Below are 22,023 nucleotides of genomic sequence, written 5' to 3' on the forward strand. Positions count from 1 at the left end.
CTGAAGCCTCAAAGGGCCTTATCCCAGACAGCAAAGTCATGGGTAATCACGTTGGTCTTGGCAAGAAACCACGGGGCTGTTTTGCTGCTGCTATGACACTAATCTATGCGGCATTTTGTGCTGTAAGACTTTCTGCCATATGCTCTACGTATGGCACAGACAATCTGCATAAACCTTCAAGTCCACGAAATAGCTCTATGGGGTATCCCAGTCCGAAATACAACGAAGATCCTATTAAGGGAATCATTCGTTTTACAGGAGGGAGCTACCTTGATTTAAGCACCAACTGTGTGCCAAGAAGTTTATTTGTGATCTGTCATTTCAAACAATCTCTATATATAAAAGGCTAATATGCAAAGTGTCCCCTCAGGAGTTCGACCAGGGACCAGGAGTCCGATTGCTCGCTGTGATGTGCGCTGACCACAAGGGGGCGGTGCAGAATGAAGGAAGGCCCCGGCTGGCAGCTGGAAGGCCCCCGATTGGCCCCGATTGCTGGCCAGGCCTAGGGACCCTACCTGTGCATGAATTTTGTGCACCGGGCCTCTAGTTACCCTATAAAAGAACCATAATTGTATCCATTTTTTTCAGGTAAGGAGAAAAGGAGGAATTTGTCTGGTCCTTCTTAGACATTATGTAGCCAAGCCAACCTTCCAACCCAGGGCTGCCCACACCTGCAAAAGCGTGGCTCTCCACCCCCGCCCCCCCCCACTCCACTCTGCCTAACCTGCAGCTCAGGCTTCACCTTGACCCTGTGATGTTCTAACCTTCAAAACAGTCTGTGTGTTTGCTTCTCCGGGTCATTGCGAGTCCCCTTAGAATATTCCTAGCCATGTAATTTCCCTCCACGGTTGCCATGGGAACGAAACATGGTAATTTCCGTCCGTGATGGCACACACTCACTGGCCTCTCCCGCTTCGGGGAACCGTCCTCACTGCTCACCACCTGCGTTCAGGCGGCGCCGCTCTCAGTCACGGGGTGCTCTTACACGCACAGCATCCTGGGTAGTCAGGCTGGTACAGAGCCCCTGGCCGGAACTACAAGGCTGTAATTTGCACATTATTCCTGGCATTAGCTCCCCTTTCTTGTCATTGGCAAGGGGGACTTCCCTTTGTTTCAGTTAGATCACCTAAACCCAAGAAAAAAGGATTATTTTCTCGAAAAGCATTTCCTATACCACCGATTTACCTCTCGGCGTTACCCCAAAGTAGCCGGCGTGGCACAGAGGCCTGTCCTAGCTGCCTAACGAAGCTCTGTAGATATTAATTCCTCTTGGATCGGTTGGAACTAGTCCATGTTCTATCACATCCCATCCTGGCTTATATTTATTTTGAAAGGTTTTTGGACGAGAGAATGCCCCTTCCCTCAGATTTTCTGTACGGCGGCCGCTGGGATCAATAAGGCACACGCGTGCATTCCTGACACGTGCTCACCTGTGGAAGCTGAACGCCGCCTTACAGGGAGGGCGAGTGGGGGCAGGAGGGACAGGACAAGCGTGACCAGCGCTTTGCTGCTGCCGTGACTGCAGCCTGACCCCGAGGATCCTGGGCCAATGTCATGGGCTCCCTGCCATTAGGTCTGGGCAGGAGAGCCTCTGAAGGGAAGACAGGAAAATGCAGGAGGTGAAAGGGCAGAGGGTGAAAGGGCAGCTCTGGTAAGTGAAAGGGCAGTAGGTGAAAGGGCAGAAGGTGAAAGGGCAGAGGGTGAAAGGGCAGTACTGGTAAGTGAAAGGGCAGAAGGTGAAAGGGCAGAGGGTGAAAGGGCAGCTCTGGTAAGTGAAAGGGCAGTAGGTGAAAGGGCAGAAGGTGAAAGGGCAGAAGGTGAAAGGGCAGAAGGTGAAAGGGCAGAGGTTGAAAGGGCAGCTCTGGTAAGTGAAAGGGCAGAAGGTGAAAGAACAGAGGGTGAAAGGGCAGAGGGTGAAAGGGCAGCATGTCTGTAGGGGGCGATGGGGTAGTTTTCTCAGTGACCCCGCTAGCAGCGGGTCCTGTTCCACGGAGTCACTGAGCTGGTTCAGGGGACCCCACTGTGGCTGCCCCGAAACGCACCTCCCGACCGCCCGCTGCTGACCGCGGCCTTGCCGGCCACCTAGAGTGGAGGAGCCACGTTTTCTGTGAGGTGCGGCACACACTGCCCGCTCACCGAACAGCGAGCTGCAGGCGAGGAAGCGCCCTGAGAGTCCTGGGAAGACACACATTCCTCACTTACTGACAAACCTGCTCGGTGCACCGGCAGGGCGGACCCGTCCTGCTCGAGGGCTCTGTCCACGGAGCGGGGAGAGGGGACCGCGTTGTAGGAAGGAGCGCGTTCTCAAGCACAGACACCCTATTCTTCCCTCCGCAGAAGCCCCCGCCCAGCGGGCCTCCCCGACGCTCCGCTCCGGCCCAGCCCCCCGCGCTCCGGCGCTGCTCAGCGGGCGGCGCGGGTCCGGGACGCTTCAGGTGGGACCTCCCTTCCCCACCGGGTCGTCAGCGACGGAGTCCTCGCCGAATGCCGCTGAGACCGGAGCCCGTGGCAGCAAACGGAAACGCCTGCGGTGACACTGGGGACCAGGCAAGGACCACATCCCAGAACTTAAACTTGGCGCCACCGGACGGACGTTACCTTTTCCAAAGGGCTCTCCACCCGCGGGATGCTGATCATCGGCGCGTGCGCCAGGTCCGCCACGTGCACGCGCTCGCTCTCGGGGTGTCTTCCTCTGAAGTTGTTCACCACGCACACGACCTGGCAGGTCAGAAGAAACTGCAGCGTTAGCCAGCCATGCCCTCCTGACAACGACCATTGAGTAGCTCCATAAATCGAATCCTAATAATAAAGTATTAAAACTACTGGACTATTACGTGTACGTGACTTTACACCCAGACTTAGCTTGTGTAAATTTGAAATAGTTACTCCAGGCGCGTGTGTGTTCAAGAAAATCCATCAATTAACGTTAGCTCGGGCCCGGGTACAGTCAGTGGCTGAGCATCACCCTATGAACCGGGAGGTCAGGGTTCGATTCCTACTCAGGGCACATGCCTGGGTTGTGGGCTCGATCCCCAGTGAGGGTCATGCAGGAGGCAGCCCATCGATGATGCTCTCTCATCATGGAAGTTTCTCTCTCTCTCTCTCCATCCTCTCTGAAATCAATAAAAATGTATTTTTTAAAATGCATAGCTCGGTTAATCATGGCAATTTTATGATTCCAAAATGTTCATTAAATTAGTTAACAGTCCATGCTCAAATGAATCCAAAAATAACATCGTAACCTAATAAAAATGCAGAGCAAGCTGACCTTTCCCAGCGTGGCTAACCTACAACTTAATTTAAATGCTAATTATTTCCCCTTGCTCAAGGTCACGGAGCACTCCTCAGAAACCCGCCCCATGGCACGTGCGCCTCCAGCAGCGCCTCTGACCGAGCCCGGCTACTGTCCCTGATCCTGTCCCGCGTGGACTCGCATTTCCGCGGCAGCTCACGGCCGCTCCGGAGCTGGCAGGCCTTTCCCCGAGGGGGCGGGCCCCGTGCCGGCGGGTGTACCCCAGGGACGCCAGGGCCTCTCGCTGAGGGTCAGGCTTCGGCCCCCGGCCCCCGCCGGGGTGACGTCCTGGGGTTCCTGGGAGATGCCCTTTGTCTTGTCTTGTTTTGCTCACTGTGAACCTGCTCCCACTGAGGAGAGTGGAGGCGGGCCCAGCTCCCATGAGGCTGCTGGGAATCTCGGGGGGCAGGAGGGATCCGTCTCCCAGGGACTTGGGAGTCAGAGGGATGGCATCGGGAGGAAAAGCAACAGGGGTGCATGCTGGGGACGGGGACACGGCCGCCCCTCTACGCAGGGCGTCCCAGAAGGAAAGCCTCTCTAACAGGCCTGGCACGTCTGCTGGGCTCCCGCGGCCGGGCTGGCTCGCACGCGGGCCGGTTCCCACGCGGGGCCTTCCACGGTGAAGGCGGCAGGGAGCACAGGTGACTGTGCGGAGCAATCGAAAGGAAACCGAACGGAATGGAAGTGCGTCCTCTACTGCGTCACCGCGGAAACCGGCTGCGATTTACAGTGGGCAAAGCTTTCCATCTGGATAGAAAGGTCAGCTACTCCTGCTTCCGACGGACCAGCGCACCCCGCAGCGGGCGGAAGTCTCTTTCCCAGCAGCCAGAGCTACGAAGCGCTCCAGGGAGATTTCCAACGAGGAGCGACGGCTCAGGCCGTGGCCAGTCCCCGCGCCTGCCCTCCAGCCCCGCCAAAGCCGCGGGGAGGCGCCTGGCCTTGGAAACACGGGGTTCTGGTTATCGGAGGGACCCAGGCCCTGTCACCAGGGAGGGTCCCCCGCTGGGGAGACGGTGGCTGTGACAGGTGCCCGTGGAGGGTGCTACGCTGAGGCACAGGGGCACCCACCCTAGTGGCAGGCTCCATCCCCGGCCCTGGTCGGGGCGCGTGAGGGAGGCAACCCATCGATGTGTCCCTCTCACATCGATGTTTCTCTCTCTCTGTCTCTCCCTCTCCCTCCACTCTCTCTAAAACCTCAATGGGAAAATATCCTCGAGTGAAAATTAACAACAACAACTCCCGCGCCGTCCTAACGGCGCTTCTCGGAACTCACCAGGAACACGGCGATCGATGTGCCGACCAGGAAGCCCGCGATCACGTCGGCCCAGTGGTTGCGGTGCTCGGCCACGCGGTTGAGGCCGGTGAGGAAGGCCAAGCACAGGAGGCCCAGGCACAGCACGGGCTTCGCGAGGCGCGTGCCCTTGGCGTTGACGGTGCTGGTGATGTACATCTGAAACGGCAACGGAGACACGCTGTGCTCGCCGCCGGTCCGCGCGGGCGCCGCACACGTGTGTATGTGCACGTGTGTCTACAGAGGAGCACACGCCTACGGGGTTCAACACTGCACGACGGTTTATTAATCCTTGGAAGGACGTTTCTTAAAAGCAGAATTAAGGGCAGCGGTTATTTAATTTTATTTGCCCCAAATCTACTAGTAGCTGGTTCTGATGTGATACAGGCATCACTTAGGAACACCCAGCTCAGCCATTCCAAGGGACCTTGTGTTTAAGCATTCAGTGCTCCTGTTTTATATGAATTTACATTTTAGATCAAATATATATTGTTAGCAAGGGAATGCTGAGGAAGACGTGTTCTTTTTTATTTTTATTTGAGAGAGAAAGAGAGATAGAGAGAGAGAGGAAGAGAGAAACATCGATGTGAGAGAAACAGATCGCTTGCCTCCTGCATGTGTCCCAACCAGGATTGAACCCAAAACCCAGGTATGTGCCCTGACCAGGAATCAAACCCACCACCTTTTGGCAAGATGATGCTCCAACCCACTGAGCCACACCGGCCAGGGCTGAAGACATGTCCTTAACATTTCCATTTTATATACCATTTGAGAAGACGCACACTCGATAAAAGCAACACTTGTGAATATGGTCATAAAAAGTAAAATGGAGCAAACTTTTACTACGTAGTTAGTACTTTGAAGAAGGAATTTAAGGTTCAATGCAGTGCCAAGACTTGTTTTTATGTTGCTATCTGAAATTGGGAAATGACTTTACATTTTATTGGCCTCAATTAGGACAACACAGAAACTTAAATACAAACAGAAAACGTCAGCTAAACGCAAAACAAAACAGTGAGCAGATGCATACATCTGTGGTATGTTCACATGTGCAAAACAGTGAGCAGATGCATACATCTGTGGCATGTTCACGTGTGCAAAACAGTGAGCAGATGCATACATCTGTGGTATGTTCACATGTGCAAAACAGTGAACAGATGCATACATCTGTGGCATGTTCACATGTGCAAAACAGTGAGCAGATGCATACATCTGTGGTATGTTCACATGTGCAAAACAGTGAGCAGATGCATACATCTGTGGCATGTTCACATGTGCAAAACAGTGAGCAGATGCATACATCTGTGGCATGTTCACGTGTGCAAAACAGTGAGCAGATGCATACATCTGTGGTATGTTCACATGTGCAAAACAGTGAGCAGATGCATACATCTGTGGTATGTTCACATGTGCAAAACAGTGAGCAGATGCATACATCTGTGGTATGTTCACATGTGCAAAAAGAACGTGTCAGCTGACTAGTGAGTGGCATGTCCTCCGGTGGCCAACACGACGCTCAGGAAAAACTCGGTTCTTCCCCCAATCTGATGGCTTCTGTAGCGCAGGTGCTCATCCTTTAAGTCGTGTTACTATGGAAACCAACGGGCTGACTGCGAGGGGAGGGGTCAGTTACTAGTCACGTCCTGGTGAGGGGATTATAGAAGGAGGCTCTCACACTGCACACGTTTGTAGGGCGGTGATGTCAGTGTGTGGCTGACAGGGATAATACAGACGCAGAAACACACTTGCCTATGGTCCTGAGTTGAATAAAAAAGACGTTTGCCGGCCCTGGCCGGAGGCTCAGTTGGTTAGAGCGTCATCCCGATACGTCAAGGTTGCGGGTTCGATCCCCGGACAGGCCATTGATAAGAATCACCCGATGAGTGCACAGATCAGTGAAACAACAAATCGTGTTTCTCGCTCTAAAAATGGAAAAAGTTGCCTAAGAGAGGGAACGAAGGTCAGTGCTCACAGGGTCCGTTCCTAGCAGCCATTTCAGAAGGCTGCGAAATTCAGCGATCATCTTCTCTCCTGTTGCTGGTTGTTGTGTTTTGTTTTTCCCTGGGCCAAGTTCGCGGCCCTGTGGGCTGCCGGAAGAGGCTGTCTGAATGTGAACAGCCCATGTGACCGACAGCTTCTATCTCGCCAACTTCCAGCCCGTCCATCCCAGGTACCAATCCTCCAGGGAGAAAAAGAGATGCTGGCTGCCCGCATCTGGGCCCGCGACCGCTGCCGACGGGTCTGCACGCTCACCAGCGCTGGGAGAGCTGCGGAAGTCCGCTGGGTCTTGGGGGTGAGCGCACGGGAGGGGGCACGGGAGGCGGCGAGGAGGAGAAGACCACGCGGTGGCCATCCTGAGAGGCAGTGGGAGAGCTCTGCCCACAGGCACAGCACGGCGAGGACGTGGCCACCTCGGCCTCCGGGGACGCGTCTAATGCCGCAGCCCCTGCTCGGCTCGCGCACATGAGCAGGCGGGGAGGTTTGGGCTGCGTGTGAGAGTTTTGTTAACACAGTGGTGAGGCTGACTAGTGAATTTTTTAGAGAGAGAGGGAGGGGGAGAGAGAGAGAAACATGGATGATGAGAGAGAAACATCCATCGTCTGCTTCCTGCACGCCAGAGCATGTGCCCGGACCGGGAATGGGACCCATTCAACCCACGGAGCCACGGAGCCAGGCTAACGAGTTCTCACTTTGCATTTCTTCACATCTGTCAGAACTCTAAACACAAGAGGAAAATTCCAGAGTTTTCCCTTACAGCTCTTCGGTGCTTTCCGGCTGCCTGTTAGCCGGTCTAATGCTGTTACCGTTACAGAACGCCTGTTTAATCCGAACTGGCAGAAGAGGAAATGATGGCATAAGAATGGAGTGAGCGAGTTGGACACGGGACAGGAATTGATTATTTATGCTCGCTTGGTTTCTAATTCACTTACGAAACCATCCAGGTTCACCAGATGTCAAAATGCAGCTACAAACAGAAGGGCCCAGAAACGCTGGGAGGTTAGGAGACTTTGTAAAGAAAAGGGATGTAAAACGTCTCACTGGTATTTTCATGCAGATGTATGCTGAGATGGTGATACTTTGGATATGATCTGTCAAAGCAAATTCTTAAAATGAATTTCACCTTTTCAAAGCATTTTTTTAAGTATATTTTATTGATTTTTTTTTTTTTTACAGAGAGGAAGGGAGAGGGACAGAGAGTCAGAAACATCGATGAGAGAGAAACATCGATCAGCTGCCTCCTGCACACCCCCCACTGCGGATGTGCCCACAACCAAAGTACATGCCCTTGACAGGAATCGAACCTGGGACCCTTCCGTCTGCAGGCTGACGCTCTGTCCACTGAGCCACACCGGTCAGGGCTCAGAGCGTTGTTTAATGTGACCGATAGGACATTAAAAACCACCAACGCGGTCCGTCTCAGGCTTCTACCGTCAATGACCTTCCTAATTCTGTTGGACGACGCTGACCTAGCCCAGGGCGCCCTCGCTCAGCGGAAATGAAAACTCTATCGGTTGATATTCAAAAAGCATTGGACCAGCTGGTCGACTTAATGCTCTGTTATTATTAAAAACGATTTTTAGGACACTGGCGTTTTGTCAAACAATGCTTTTCTGTATCTTTCTTTTTTAAATATCTATCTGTTCTATTAAACACATTCCCGATTCAACTAGCACCGAATGCTCATGGAGTGGTATCATGGGATTATTTTGAGTTTTCAGAGTTGACCACGTGAGCCTGTTTTTTCATGTTCCGGTTATTTTAACAGCTGCCCGTTTCTATTTTACTTCATCGAAGCGCATCGGCGGTTTGGGGGTTTTTTGTGGACCCCGTGTAGGTATGAGAGAGGCCGTGCCTGGTCAGGTCAGGCCAGGAGGGACAGCCCGCTGCGGGAGCTCAGCGATCCGCTTACCATGCCCACCCACCCCGCTGATCAGTTCTGTGAGCTTAGACAAACGACTTCGCTGCCCGGAGTCCTGGTTAATATCATTTGTAAGTGACTGTGACAAGAATTGTTTGTATTAGCTCAGGTGTCACACAAGGAGTGTAACTTTTTTTTACTGTCACGTGGCACCACAAAGAGCCTTGCTTCGTGACTAGAATAAACCTAAAGGTTTAAAACGATATATTTGGGGCCTATCGGGGTGCTCAGTGGTTAGAGGTTTGGCCTGAGGACGGAAGGGTCCCGGGTTTGATTCTGGTCAAGGGCATGTGCCTCGGCTGCAGGCTCGATCCCAGCCCCATCCGTCTGGGGCGTGTGCGGGAGGCAACCAGTCCATGTGTCTCTCACATCGATGTTTCTCTCTGCCTCTCCCCCTCCCTTCCACTCTCTCTAAAAATCAATGGGAAAATATCCTCGGGTGAGGATTAACCACAACAACAAAATAATAAGCTGAAACGACATATGTGGACTGAAACTATATATTTGCGGGAGGAGGAGGAACCCAACTGCCTAACTTATGGGCAAGGGGACAACGGGCCTCAGACAGATGACTGTATTTGAAAATCAAGAGTAACCATCCACCCTGGCCGGTGTGGCCCAGTGGATAGAGCGCCGGCCTGTGGACCAAAGGGTCCCGGGTTCCATCCCCATCAAGGGCACGTAGCTCGGTTACAGGCTCCTCCCTGGCCCGGGCCCTGGTCGGGGCGCGTGCAGGAGGCAACCAATCCATGTGTCTCTCTCACATCAGTGTTGCCCTCTGTCTCTCCCTCTCGCTTCCACTCTTCCTAAAAATCAATGGAAAAACATCCTCGGGTGAGGATTGACAACAGGAAAAAAGAGTAGCCATCCTCTCCTTTGCAATACACGGGGGGGGGGGGGGGGGGGGGGCCGGGGGCGGGGGGGGGGGGCACAGAAGGCTACCTAATGGCGAACACAGGGCTTACCCTGTAGCGGGTCCCGAATGGGCGGCAGCAGGCGGAGTCACACGTGGGAGGCTAAGAACAGCCCTCCGTGTCAGGACCAGCCCGTCACGCAGTGAGGATGGGACGGGCCCAGGGTCGCGGCTGCCCCAGGACAATGGCGGATGGACGGCTCGGCCTGTAGAGCAGCCCCTTTGTGGCCCACGCGGTCACCTCGTTCCCGCCGCGCAGGCCTGGCTGGCTCCACAGGGGCCCATTTCCACCCAGCCCGACCCCCCTCCCTCCCGGGTAAATCTATTGTCCACGTGGCCCTTCGCCCATCGGCTAGAAGAGCAGAGCCCTTGGAGGCGGCAGTTTGTCACCTACAGAACGGAGAGCCACTCCCAAAGGGCTTTCTTACCTGCTGCGTGGGACACGCGTATTAAATGGCTGCCTCCTGCACGCCCCCCACGGGGGATGGAGCCCACAGCCCGGCCTGTGCCCTGACCGGCAATCGAACCGCGACCTCCTGGTGCATAGGTGGATGCTCAACCCCTGAGCCACACGGGCCGGGCTGAAGTTCCTTTTACTTTCATTGGGGAATAAACGTTACCCATTTCATGGGAAAAGAAACCCCGCCAAGCTAAATTTAAATAGTAACCTAACGCCACTCACACTGAATTACGAACTTAACGACGGAGGGTTCAGTGACCTTCAGAATGTTTTCCCCTCCTGGGAAACCAACTGTATTTGCAGAAAGAGGCGTAGGGATTTTTTCCCCCCTAAAGGTTCTCAGGGAAGTAGAAGAGAATAAGTCTGTGATCAAATTATCCCCAAGCCCTTTCGGAAAGCCAGGTGCTAAGGGAGAGACCCCGTTCCTTCATGTTATTCACTAAACCACAAGGAGGAACATCAGGAAAATACCCCCCCCCCCCCCGCCCCGGTCCTCACCCACACACCTCATCACAGGGCTCACTGCTCCTTCCTGCGGCGCCTGCGTGTTTATAACGCCGCACCCCATTCAGCGGAGCCAGCTCTACCTGAACGCGGGGCACGCCTGTTCCCCCGCCATCACGGAATCTACTCACTCCCCGCTATTTGCCTACTTATCAAAATCCTGGCAAGCGCTTTCCGAGACGGTACTCGCTTGAAACACCCCAACGCGTCTATTATAAAGTCCCCCCAAGCTGTCTCTAGGGACGCGGGGAAGAAATAGATCTGCACGTAGGTTCAAGTAGAACAGCAGAGCCGCTGGTGATGCCCACGTTGGCAGCGGGAGGCGGGCTGCGTTGCCATGGCAGCCTCCCACACGCCCATGGCTCAGGGTGGCGGGGACGAGGAAAAGCCGTTAGCACCGAACAGCACCTATTGTTAAGAAGACAGCGAGCGGTTCCCTTCCGTGTAATTACAGGCCCGAGTCCTGACGTGTGGACGCCACGTGATTTAAGATTCCTGAGTGTTGGGGCGTTCCTGAATGTTTCTTCTCTGAACGGATCTGCCCTCCGAACCCTGGGCCTCCGCCTTCAGGGAGGCTGGGACCGGGCGGGGGCAGGAAGGAAGTCACCTGACCCCCCACCCGTGGGGCTCAGGGATGACGTGATCCCCTCTCTGGAACATTCTGAGTCACTGACGTCTGGGCAGTTTGTGGTTCTATGGATCTGGGCAAGTCCCTTCGCCTCATCCTCATCTGTGACATGGGCATGATGAGAGGACATGCTTCAAGGAGCCGCTGTGAGAGCCCAGTAAGTCAGTACAAAGGATAGATTATTATGTAACCAATAACAATAAAGGAAGAATACGTTGCAATGATGCCTACATAAGAATCCTATCTAATAAAAGAGTAATATGCAAATTGACTGTCACTCCAACACACAAGATGGCTGCCCCCATGTGGACCCAGGATGGCCGTCACAAGATAGCTGGCAGGGGAGGGCAGTTGTGAGCGATTAGGCCGGGCGATCAGGCCAGCAGAGGAGGGCAGTTGGGAGGGACCAGGCCTGCAGGGGAGGGAAGTTGGGGGAGACCGGGCCTGCAGGGGAGGGCAGTTGGGGGAGATCAGGCCTGCAGGAGAGGGCAGTTAGGGGCAACCAGGCTGGCAATGGAGGGCAGTTCGGGGTGACCAGGCCTGCAAGGGAGGGCAGTTAGGGGCAATCGGGCTGGCAGGGGAGCAGTTAGGTGTCGATCAGTCTGGCAGGGAAGTGGTTAGGGGGTGATCAGGCTGGCAGGCAGAAGCGGTTAAGGGCAATCAGGAAGGCAGGCAGGCAGGCAGGCAAGCAAGCGGTTGGGAGCCAGCAGTCCCGGATTGTGAGAGGGATGTCTGACTGGGGTCAGGCCTAAATGAGCAGACAGACATCCCTTGAGGGGTCCCAGATTGGAGACGGTACAGGCTGGGCTGAGGGACACCCCACACCCATGCACTAATTTCGTGCACCAGGCCTCTAGTGTATAAATTAACTACAGTGCAGCACGTCGTGCCTGGCACGTAGTAAATGCTCAATGTTATTGTTATCATTACAAACATCCTCAAGAGAACTTTCTAGAAAAGGAGGGCCCCTTTCCCAGCCCCATCAGAGCCTATCGGGGCGAGGAGGCCGGCTACCTCTCTTCGCGGTGCTACTGCAAGTCCATGGGGACGGACCGCTCCAGGACTCAGTTATGTCCATCCCGCCCCGTTTACCACGAGACAGACACGGTCTCCAATAGAAACGCAGGCGGCGATGTTTTCCAATACAACCCACCCCCGACGCATCACCTCACGAGAGTCAACCGACTACTCATTTTCCTCCCGGTGCCAATAGCTCTGATTAAACACAATTAAACGGCCGCAGAAGCTGCCACAGGGGCTCCTCGCTGGCGGGGAGGCGGCCCTGCTGCCCAGAGGGGACCGGGGCGGCCAGGCCCACACTTACCGTCAGGTACACGGCCGCGTACACGCTGAGCGCCGCCTCCTTGGAGGGGAAGGTCTTCCGGGCGCGGAGCACGAGCTCGGGGTCGCCCGTGCAGGCCTCCTCGCCGCTGATGAACTGCGTGAGCTGCTGGCAGCCCAGCGCCGTGTAGTTGGGCCGGCACAGGGCCAGGAAGTGGGGCGCCAGGTTCCCCGTCACCACCTGCCCGGCGTTCACGAAGATGTCCGTGGCAAACAGGCCGAACGTGTAGATGCCTGGAAGCAAGCGCAGCCCGTGAGCGCCCCGGGGCTGGTGTCTCGGGTCCCAGTGAGCCAGCGAGGGAAGATCCCAGGGACCAGCACGGAGGCCTCCATCCCGCCCGCACACGGCTCCCGCACGCACCCCTGGCCCCCGGCCCCAGCCCCTGCCCCTGGAGGTGGGGTGCTGCACGAGCTCACATCCCTGGCCGGCCACCTCGGTGCATCTTGATGCCTGGCGGGCTTGTAAGACAAGAAGATACCTTCTAAGCCTGTGTTTGGGACGGATCCTATCTAATAAAGAGGGAATATGCTAATTGACCCTTATGCCATAGCAAAGATGGCAGCGCCCACAGCCAATAAGGAGAGAATATGCTAATTGACTGCCACGCCCTCAAAGATGGCGGCGCCCACAGCCACAAGATGGCAGCACCCAATCTCCTCAGCCCCAATGGTGCAGGAGGCATGTGGCGGCTGGCCCTGATTAACTGAGCCTCCGGCGGCCCTCAGGGGCTGGGCAGCCGCCATCCGAGGCTTGCCTGCACCTCGGGCCAGCCCTGGGCGGCTGGGGAAATGAGGAGACTGGGGAACTCCAGAGGCAGGCGCACAGAGCAGCCGGGCCCACCTGGGGGCAGGCCTGGCCTTGAGGCTTGCACTGCCGGCAGTGGCAGCAGCAGAGGTGTGATGGGGCATTGCCTTCCCCTGATCACTGGGTCGCCTCCCGCCCCTGAGGGCTCCCAGACTGAGAGAGGGGGCAGGCCGGGCTGAGGGACTCCCCTCCAGTGAATGAATTTTCATGCACTGGGCCTCTGGTTTTTTATAAATGGAGCAGGGCTCCCGAGCGAGGCCGCAGTCTATCACCTCAGTCTTTACTGGTCCCCATTTTGAAAGTATTTTAAAATATATTTTTACTGATTTCAGAGGGGGAGGGAGAAGGAGAGAGAGAGAAACATCAACGAGGAGAGAGAATCATGGATCGGCTGCCTCCTGTACGCCCCCCACTGGGGATCGAGCCTGCAACCCAGGCCTGTGCCCTGACCGGGAATGGAACCATGAACGCCTGGTTCATAGGTCGACGCTCAACCACTGAGCCACACCGGCCGGGTGAACGTATTTTTTATCTTTCCTGACAGAAAGCAAAGCAAGTGGTCTCCCTGGAGGGTGCCCCTGAACCCCGCTCAGCCTGCTATTAATGCTGGAGGAGGGCCAGTTAGCGGTCGAACCCCACGCCATCCGTCTTCAGTTACACACCATGCAGCACACTGCTTTCAGAAACACATTTTAAAGCCACATACCAGCTAGTAACGTAGTCCCACCTTACCTTTCATGAATTACATTTTAATTATCACAATTGGGGCAATTTAGTAAGCAATAAAGCGATCAAAATAGTAAGTTTTTCAATGATCTTCACAGTATTAAACTTTACTTTCTCTGGTTACCTAAAGGTATAAAACTAAGTACGTGGATTTTATTTTCTCTCCCTTGTCAGTTTACTCAAATACCAAAAACATTTTCTAAATGCACTATCATTGGCCATTGTTGTCAAAACGTATCTTTTGCCCTGGCTGGGTGGGTCAGTTGGTTGGGGGGGGGAGAGAGAGAGAGAGAGAGAGAGAGAGAAAAAGAGAAACACTGATGGGTTGCCTCCGTATGGACCCTCACCAGGATCGAACCGGCCAGCCTTCGGTGCCCGGGATGACGCTCCAGCCCCCCGAGCCGCCGGCCAGGGCACCTACCCAGGAAGCGCACCGTCCTCCGCACCAGCGGGTTGGTGTAGCAGCAGTCTCCGGTTAAAATCGTCTTCTCCTGGTTCTCAAAATCCCTCGTGGCCAGCTGCAGGCAGAACACCGCCGTCTCTCCGACTATTATCTGGCAACAACACAGAAGGTTGAAGAACGTTAGACTCTGACCAACACGAAGCAGGAAATTTCACTTGAAAAGCAACAGAGGCGCTTCCCCGAGCGGCCAGAACCTCAGGATTACACGGAGCCGTCTGCTTCACGGAGCCCCGTGATTATAACCGTGTCCCTACGTGTAGAGCCCACATTTCCCTCAATCCAAGGGAGTCTGAAACGGGTAAGTTATGAATACGAGTGGACTATAACAGTTTGCTTTCATAAAAGACCGTTAACAATGCTGGGACTACATCCTAAGAACCCCGATCAGAAAGAACGCGTGCACCCCTATGTCCATAGCGGCACAGTGTACAACAGTAAGATCTGGAAACAGCCCACGTGCCCATCAGCAGGTGAGCGGATAAAACAGCTGTGGGCCATCTACACCATGGAACACTATGCAGCTGTAAAGAACAAGGATCCCTTACCCTTTGAGACAGCATGGATGGCTCTGGAGAGTATCATGCTAAGTGAAATCAGCCAGTCAGAGAAAGATAAGTGTCACATGATCTCACTCATACGTGGACTCTAATGAACAGCATACACTGATGAACAAAATGGCATGGGAAGCACGGGTACCTGGCCCCCAGCTGGCCGGTGCCTGAGGGGGGAGGGGCCGGGATGACCGGATAAAGAAGGCGAAGGCATTCGCTAAAGCCCATACACGCACACCCCACGGACACGGACGATAGCGTGGTGAGGCCAGGGGAGCGGGGAGCAGGTGGGCAAAGGAGGGGGAGAAGGGGACACGTGCAATAGTATCAACATTAGAATTATTTAATAAAAATAAAATAAATGCAGTCTGCCCAGGACCCGGGCTTTCAGGGGGCGCTCACTCGTTCTTGGTGTGTGACCGCATTCCGTGTTTTTTACGTGATGGGTCTTGCGAAGTTTGATTCTGCCGCAGAGACGAGAGCGAGTCTCTAGAGCCGCAGAATCGGGATTCAAGTTCAGGCCTGCTCTGGCCACAGCCTCCGCCCGAGCTGTGAGCTTGTCCTCGACTTCCCAGGGTCAGCAGGTGAGCCCGAGCCCCCCGCGGCTTGGGCACAGCCCCAGCGCCCACAGCTGTCAGGGGAAGGATGGGGCACAGAGCACTCACAGGGACCTTCCCGACTCCCGGGCCACCTGGGAGAACCGAGGGCGGAAAAGGGCCATGGTGACCCCTTTTAAAAAAAAAATATATATTTATTTTAATTGATTTCAGAGAGGAAGGGAGAGGGAGAGAGATGGAAACATCAATGATGAGAGAGAATCATGGATCGGCTGCCTCCTACACGCCCCCTACTGGGGATCGAGCCTGCAACCCAGGCACGTGCCCTTGACCAGAATCAAACCTGGGACCCTTCAGTCCGCAGGCTGATGCTTTATCCACTGAGCCAAACCAGCCAGGGCTGATTGCTTGATTTTATTTTATTTTATTTATTTATAAAATATATTTTATTGATTTTTTACAGAGAGGAAGGGAGAGGGATAGAGAGCTAGAAACATCGATGAGAGAGACACATCGATCAGCTGCCTCCTGCACACCTCCTACTGGGGATGTGCCCGCAACCAAGGTACATGCCCTTGACCGGAATCGAACCCAGGACCCTTCAGTCCGCAGACCGACGCTCTATCCACTGAGCCAAACCGGTTTCAGCTGATTGCTTGATTTTAGAGAGAGGAATGAGGAAAGAGAGAAACATCTATGGGAGAGAGAAACATCCATCAGCTGCCTCCCCCTCGAGCCCCAACAGGGATCAAACCTGCGACCCAGGCATGTGCCCTGACCGGGAAGCGAAGCTGCCACCTTTTGGTTCTCGGGCTGAGCCACCAGCTGAGCCCCCGCCAGGCCGTGGTGACCCCTCTGCCACACTCTGCAGAAGGGACTGTTTCCTGCAACCCCATGCAGGCTGGGTGGTCAGGAGCGACCCTCCGGGCCGAGGAGAGAGCATGCGGGGGGGGGGGGGGGGGGGGAGAGAAAGGGGGAGGGAGCAGTGGCACCCGGCTGGGGGCTCCGAGCACACCTGTCTCTCCAGACAGCAGGGAAGTGGGAGCCCAGAGCCTGGAGGTGGGGGCTGCGTCTTGGCCTTGCCTCGCACTCGCTGAATGACCGTAAGGAAGGCACAGACCTTCCCTTGGCCTCGGTGTCCTCCCCCGTCAAACAGCGAGGACAGAAACGACGCCATCGCGGCCTGTGGGAGGGCCCACGGCGCTCACTGTCTGCAGGTCCTCAGAACAGGGCAGGGCGGGCTGCAGCTCACACAGGGCCCATTCCATGGCCTCGGAGGCCCCGCCCACCCCAGAGCCGTGGGGCTGGTCCTCGAGGTGAGGGAGGTGGGGGGGGGCGGGCCGGGAGAGGATGTAGCTGAGAAGCTGGGTGCTGGGCACATGGTGCTACAGACAGATTTCGTAACCTGGAAATCCACACATGCACCCGATGTGCTCATGTTGACCAACGTCACCCCAATACATTTAATAAATAAAAATAAAGGACTTATCTTTGTGGGGAAAAAAAACAGAAGCTGAGAAAGCAGGAAGTCCTGACATGAATCTTGTGTGTTGGGGGGGGGGGGGGTTGGTGGAAGTGGAGGGCCATGAGGATACAGAGGAAGGAAGCGTGGTCCGTCCCACCGCAAAGCCCGGGTTCACCAGCGGGAGGCGATCCGTTTATTTCCGGTGAGAAGCTGGTGGGAACGATTTACAAACGTCTCCCCTGATTAAAACAAATGCCGCTCGTTAAACTTCTCATGGTTTTCCTTCCTTTGCCCGACCGGGCGCATGAATGCCGTGACCCTGAGCTGTAGGAGAAGCGGGGAAAGGGCCCCGGATGCTGATCAGCGTGGAACGCGCAGTCTTTATTGTGAGGCGTGAGGTCACCTTCTCCTGTTCACGGCCCTCCCGCAGGCAGGGCCGCGCTCACCGACCACCATGCCTCCCGGTTAACGAAGCTCCTCATTAATAACGTGTGCAGGCCATTCGCTTGCGTGCCGGCTCTTCTATAACCCATGTTCGAATTAATCCCCCCGGTCCTTATCAACAGTAAAGCAGCAACCTGGTCACATTTAAACACTTCTGGGGACGTTGAAATAATGGAGTTTTTAGAAATGACTCTTGAAGCACAAGCAATCATTAGATGCCCCTAAAACTAGGTTCCGCAGGGTAAGTGCTGTGGGTTGGGTGTGTGTGTGTGTGTGTGTGTGTGTGTGTATGTTTGCTGGGGTGGGGGGAGTAGAGGGGGGGTTTCATTCCTGGTCCAAAAAACGAGCTCAACGTTACAAGTTCTAACCCTTCTCAGAGATTCACACGAGCACAACAAGATTCATAATTCCCAACAAGATTCATAATTCCCAACAAGATTCATAATTCCCAACAAGATTCATAATTCCCAACAAGATTCATAATTCCCAACAAGATTCATAATTCCCAGCTGCCCCGGAGGCATTATTTCCCGCCTTCGTTTCAGAGATGAGCACTCGACGGCGCGGAGAGACCCTATAATTTATCCAGGGTCACTGGGCGAGCCAGTCCCACGGCCAGGACTCCGTCCGTGCTGGCCAGCTCTGGGCCCAGCGGCCGTGACGCTGGCTCATTCTTCTGCTTTATTTTAGGAAGACGCGTCTGGCAGCTGAAAGCGCTCCTGTGTGACTTCCGCACGGAGGAGTGTCGTTTCTTCCCAGTTAGCTTTCCCGTGACAACCCGTGAACCTGGCTGCCGACGTCACGCTCACTTGGCCTGAGGAACCTGTGTTCCAGGGACGGTCCCGAGTATCCGGCCAGGCTCGGATCCGGGAAATGCTAGGGAGAGTGAAAAAAAGCAAACGGCTTCTTCCTTCTTAGGACAGACTGGCCTTTAGGAAGGACCGGCGGCAGAGCTATTTCTGATCATTGGGTAAAAGCACCAGGCTCTGCGAGAAAGAGAGAGTGAAGCTGAGAAAGGCCACCTCCGCCAAGTGACAGCAGACGCCATCGCCCCTTCCATGGCTATCAGGAAGAGGAGAGGAGAAAGCTCAAAGCAAAAGAAAAAAGGCGGCCCGGCCGGTGTGGCTCGTGGTTGAGCATCGACCTAGGAACCAGGAGGTCACGGTTCGATTCCCGGTCAGGGCACATGCCCCGGTTATGGGCTCGATCCCCAGTGTGGGGCGAGCAGGAGGCAGCCGATCCATGATTCTCTCTCCTCATCGATGTTTCTCTCTCTCTCTGACTCTCCCTTCCTCTCTGAAATCAATAATATATGTTTTTTTAAAAAGAAAAGAAAACAAGGATTCATTCACGCAATGAGAGAGAAAGCTCTTCCTCTGACCAGGGACACAGGTGGGAAATCCGAGGGCATTTAGGTGGGGTTTTGAGATGTTACCTGTGCAGCCGGCCGTGGCCAGGGGGGACCTGGCCCGACCTTCCTGACGTGGGGCGAAGGAAGACTCACATTCTCCCCGATAGGACCGAAGGGCCGGCTTTCCCACGGGCCTCCTGGGGTGTCTTCTGGCCACGGCTTGAGAAGAATTACCCGGGGTCCCTGCCCAGCGTGGCAGCTCACCATGACCGTCAGATAGCGGACAGTAATTTTATCGTTTTCCCCTCTCGCTCCAAAGATCTACGCTGCTGTGTGCCTGAGATTCCTTCCGCACCCAAACGTGAGGGTCTGCTGGACCCAGGCCTGGGTGATGCCCGGTCACCTCCAAGGGCCCGGCCCCCTAAGGGACGTGCACTCAACGGCCTACACCTGTGAGCTCGGGCTCACGCTCTCCTTTCCCGACAACAGGCTTGGGATGGGACAGCCGCCCAGGGAAGCAGGAACGGCGCTCCCTGCGCGTTCAGATCCCCCCTCCCCCCACTCCCTCCGCATCCTGCCCTGGGCCCTCTCCTCCCGTTTCCTCGGCCTCCATTTCTCTCCGCTTTAAGGAGACCGCCGCTGTCTTCTCAGGCCATCCGTCCTTCCCGGAGGAAAAGAAAGGCCTGGACACGGGAAGGACTTTACTTATAAACGCGTTCCCGGGAGGAGTCAGTGTGGATGGCGGAGGTCACCCCTCAGCTTCGCCGAGCCCTGAAACCTGCTGCCCACGGAGCCCCGTCCTGAGCTGTCGGCCTATGGACAGGCGTCACGCTCAGCGGTTCCCGGCGTCGCTAGGACGGGCCGTGGCAGCGCCAAGCCCTGCGGTGCCGGGCGGTGCCCGGAGGCTCAGACGCAGTCCCCCTCGGCTCTGTCCTTCCTGCCTCCTTCAGAAACAAGGGGTCTCCCTGCTCCTGCAGCTCCGGTGAACAGTGGGGGCCCCGGGTGCTGGGCCCACCTGGTGCGGACCCGGGCAGCGCCGGGAGGTGGAGTCCAGGGCTGCCTGCAGCTCCCGGCGCCCCGCTGCCACCTGCCTGCCCCCCGGGGACCTGGCTGGGCGCGACCAGGCGCTGGCGGGAGGGAAGTGGGAGGGAAGTGAGTCCTCTCGCGGCCTGAGCGGCGAGGGCCCCCAGGGAGCGGTCCCTCTTTGCAGCTCCCCTGGAAAATCACAACCTTCTCGCCTCTGGTTTATTATAGTTCACAATTGGCATTTAATATATATATATATATATTTTTACTGATTTCAGAGAGGAAGAGAAAGAGAAACATTAATGAGAGAGAATCACGGATCGGCTGCCTCCTGCACGCCCCCTACTGGGGATCGAGCCTGCAACCCGGGCCTGTGCCCTGACCGGGAATCAAACCCAGGACCTCTTGGGTCCACTGAGCCACCACAGCCTGGCGTGGCAGGTATCTTGAGAATTCTGCCATCTGGCAGCAAAAGGCAAGTTGGTTGTAGACCCTGAGACCCTGTGAGCACTTGGGTCCTGCGGGCGGTGACTCCGCGGGCCCAGGCGGGCGAACCCAGGGCTCCGCACTCGGACGGAGAGGTTCCCGCCGCAAGCAGCAGACGCCGTCCCGCCTCGCGAGCGGGTCTGAGCACAGCGTGCGGGCCGAGCGTTGCCGCCGCCTGTTAAAACCTCCATCACGCCTCCCTTCCGCCCTCACTACCATCTCCCCAGATGAACTGGAGCAGAACAGCGTCGCCGCGAACCTGCGCCGTCAGCTCTGAGCACCTCACAGGGCCAGTGAGCACCAGCATCTGTAACGCAGGATGAGGTCAGAACACCCCAGTGAACGGAAATGCTCCACACCCTGAACTCAAAGACCCGACTTCGTAAACACGGATTGAACCCCACGGACAGGCAGCAGGTGTGCCGAACCCCGGCTGGCTGTCGCTCTTCCCACGGAGCCCTGGTTTCCTGCAGCTCCCAACCTTCTCTTCCGCTGCGACCTTCAGCGGGGCCGGGCCGGCCTGGGCCTCAAAGGACCGAAGATTCGTCAAGTCCCGAGGGCCCCGCCCGTGGCAGCTGTGAGCCTGGGGGGGGGGGGGGGGTGGTTTCCGCCCGAGGAAGGAGGAGGAGACTTCTTCGAGGGGTGGGTGCTTCGACATAGGAGTTCTTGCTTTTTAAAAAGAGACTCACAGCCCAGCCGGTGTGGCTCCGTGGTTGAGCATCGACCTATGACCCAGGAGGCCATGGCTGGACTCCGGTTCAGAGCGCATGAGATTAAAAACGAAGCGTCACTGCCCAGCTGGCAGCGTGGTGGCTCAGACCCTCTTCTCTTCCTGGGCTACAGGTTTTCCCAACGCCCAGCAGCTCCCAGACCCCCGAGCTGTGTTCTGCCAATCCTGGGGCCCGCCTCGCCGAACCAGACCCCAGGCCCCAGGTTATGGGCAGGTCCCTGCCTTCCCCGCCCCGGTGCAGGCTCCCGGTGTCCTATCCACCCTCAGCTTGGCGAGAGCATCCAGGCAGGTGGGAAGCTCGCAAACGGAAACGCAGGAACGCCGTTTCTGCCTCGCCCCTCCGCGCCTCCCCACGGGTTGGCGGAGCCTGCCCCTCCGATGGGTTTCTGGCAGAACCAGCAAACTCAATCTGAGGGGAGCGTTCAGGAAACCTTCTTCAAATGTTTTTGTTGATTTTTAGAGAGAGAGGCAGGGAGAAGGAGAGAGAGAGAAACATCAGTGATGAGAGAGCATCATGGGTCGGCTGCCTCCTGCAGGCCCCACACTGGGGATGGAGCCTGTAACCTGGGCCTGTGCCCTGACCCGGAATCGAACCCTGACCTCCTGGTTCAGAGGTCGACGCTCAGCCACTGAGCCCCACGGGCCGGGCACAGACAGGGGTTCAGAGCACCAGGGCAGGTACTAACCCGAGCTCTGCTGCCGTGTTTGGAGGCAAGACCGTGAGCAAGTCTAACCTCTCCGCCTGGGTACCACGCCCAAGTGACGGTGAGCCACGCCGGGAGTGAGAGCTTCACGCCGTGCGGGGCCTGCTGCTCTGTGGGTGCTGACACCGCCCTCCTGGCATTTGCGCCGGCAGCCGGAGGTCAGGAGTCTGGCCCCCCAGCCAGGCCTGCGTAGTTAGCGCTCCTCTGCAGTCCAGACTCCGCTCAGAACCCGCTTCCCAGGCCTGGCTGGGGCCTGCTGGGAAGGGTCCTGGTTGGGGCTGGGGATCTGACCTGGACTGTGCCCCCACGGGCGTGTCTCCCCGCCTGCTGTCGGACCGGCCGCCCTGTCTTACTCAGGGGTGCCTTC

General features: G+C 56.2%; 1 protein-coding gene across 1 annotated transcript in view; it reads right to left on the reverse strand.

The window, feature by feature from the left end:
• Window positions 1–2,194: 2,194 nt before the first annotated feature.
• PLPPR5 (phospholipid phosphatase related 5) overlaps window positions 2,195–22,023 on the reverse strand; it is a 36,633-nt gene continuing 16,804 nt past the window's right edge. The window contains exons 3-7 of the mRNA XM_028153905.2: window positions 14,301–14,433; window positions 12,332–12,582; window positions 4,566–4,742; window positions 2,599–2,718; window positions 2,195–2,254 (exon numbers count right to left, since the gene is read on the reverse strand). Of these exons, the coding sequence (XP_028009706.2) occupies window positions 2,195–2,254; window positions 2,599–2,718; window positions 4,566–4,742; window positions 12,332–12,582; window positions 14,301–14,433 (741 nt within the window). The remainder of the gene's footprint in view (window positions 2,255–2,598; window positions 2,719–4,565; window positions 4,743–12,331; window positions 12,583–14,300; window positions 14,434–22,023) is intronic.

Source organism: Eptesicus fuscus, chromosome 22 (assembly GCF_027574615.1).
Source record: "Eptesicus fuscus isolate TK198812 chromosome 22, DD_ASM_mEF_20220401, whole genome shotgun sequence".
Classification (NCBI taxonomy): domain Eukaryota; kingdom Metazoa; phylum Chordata; class Mammalia; order Chiroptera; family Vespertilionidae; genus Eptesicus; species Eptesicus fuscus.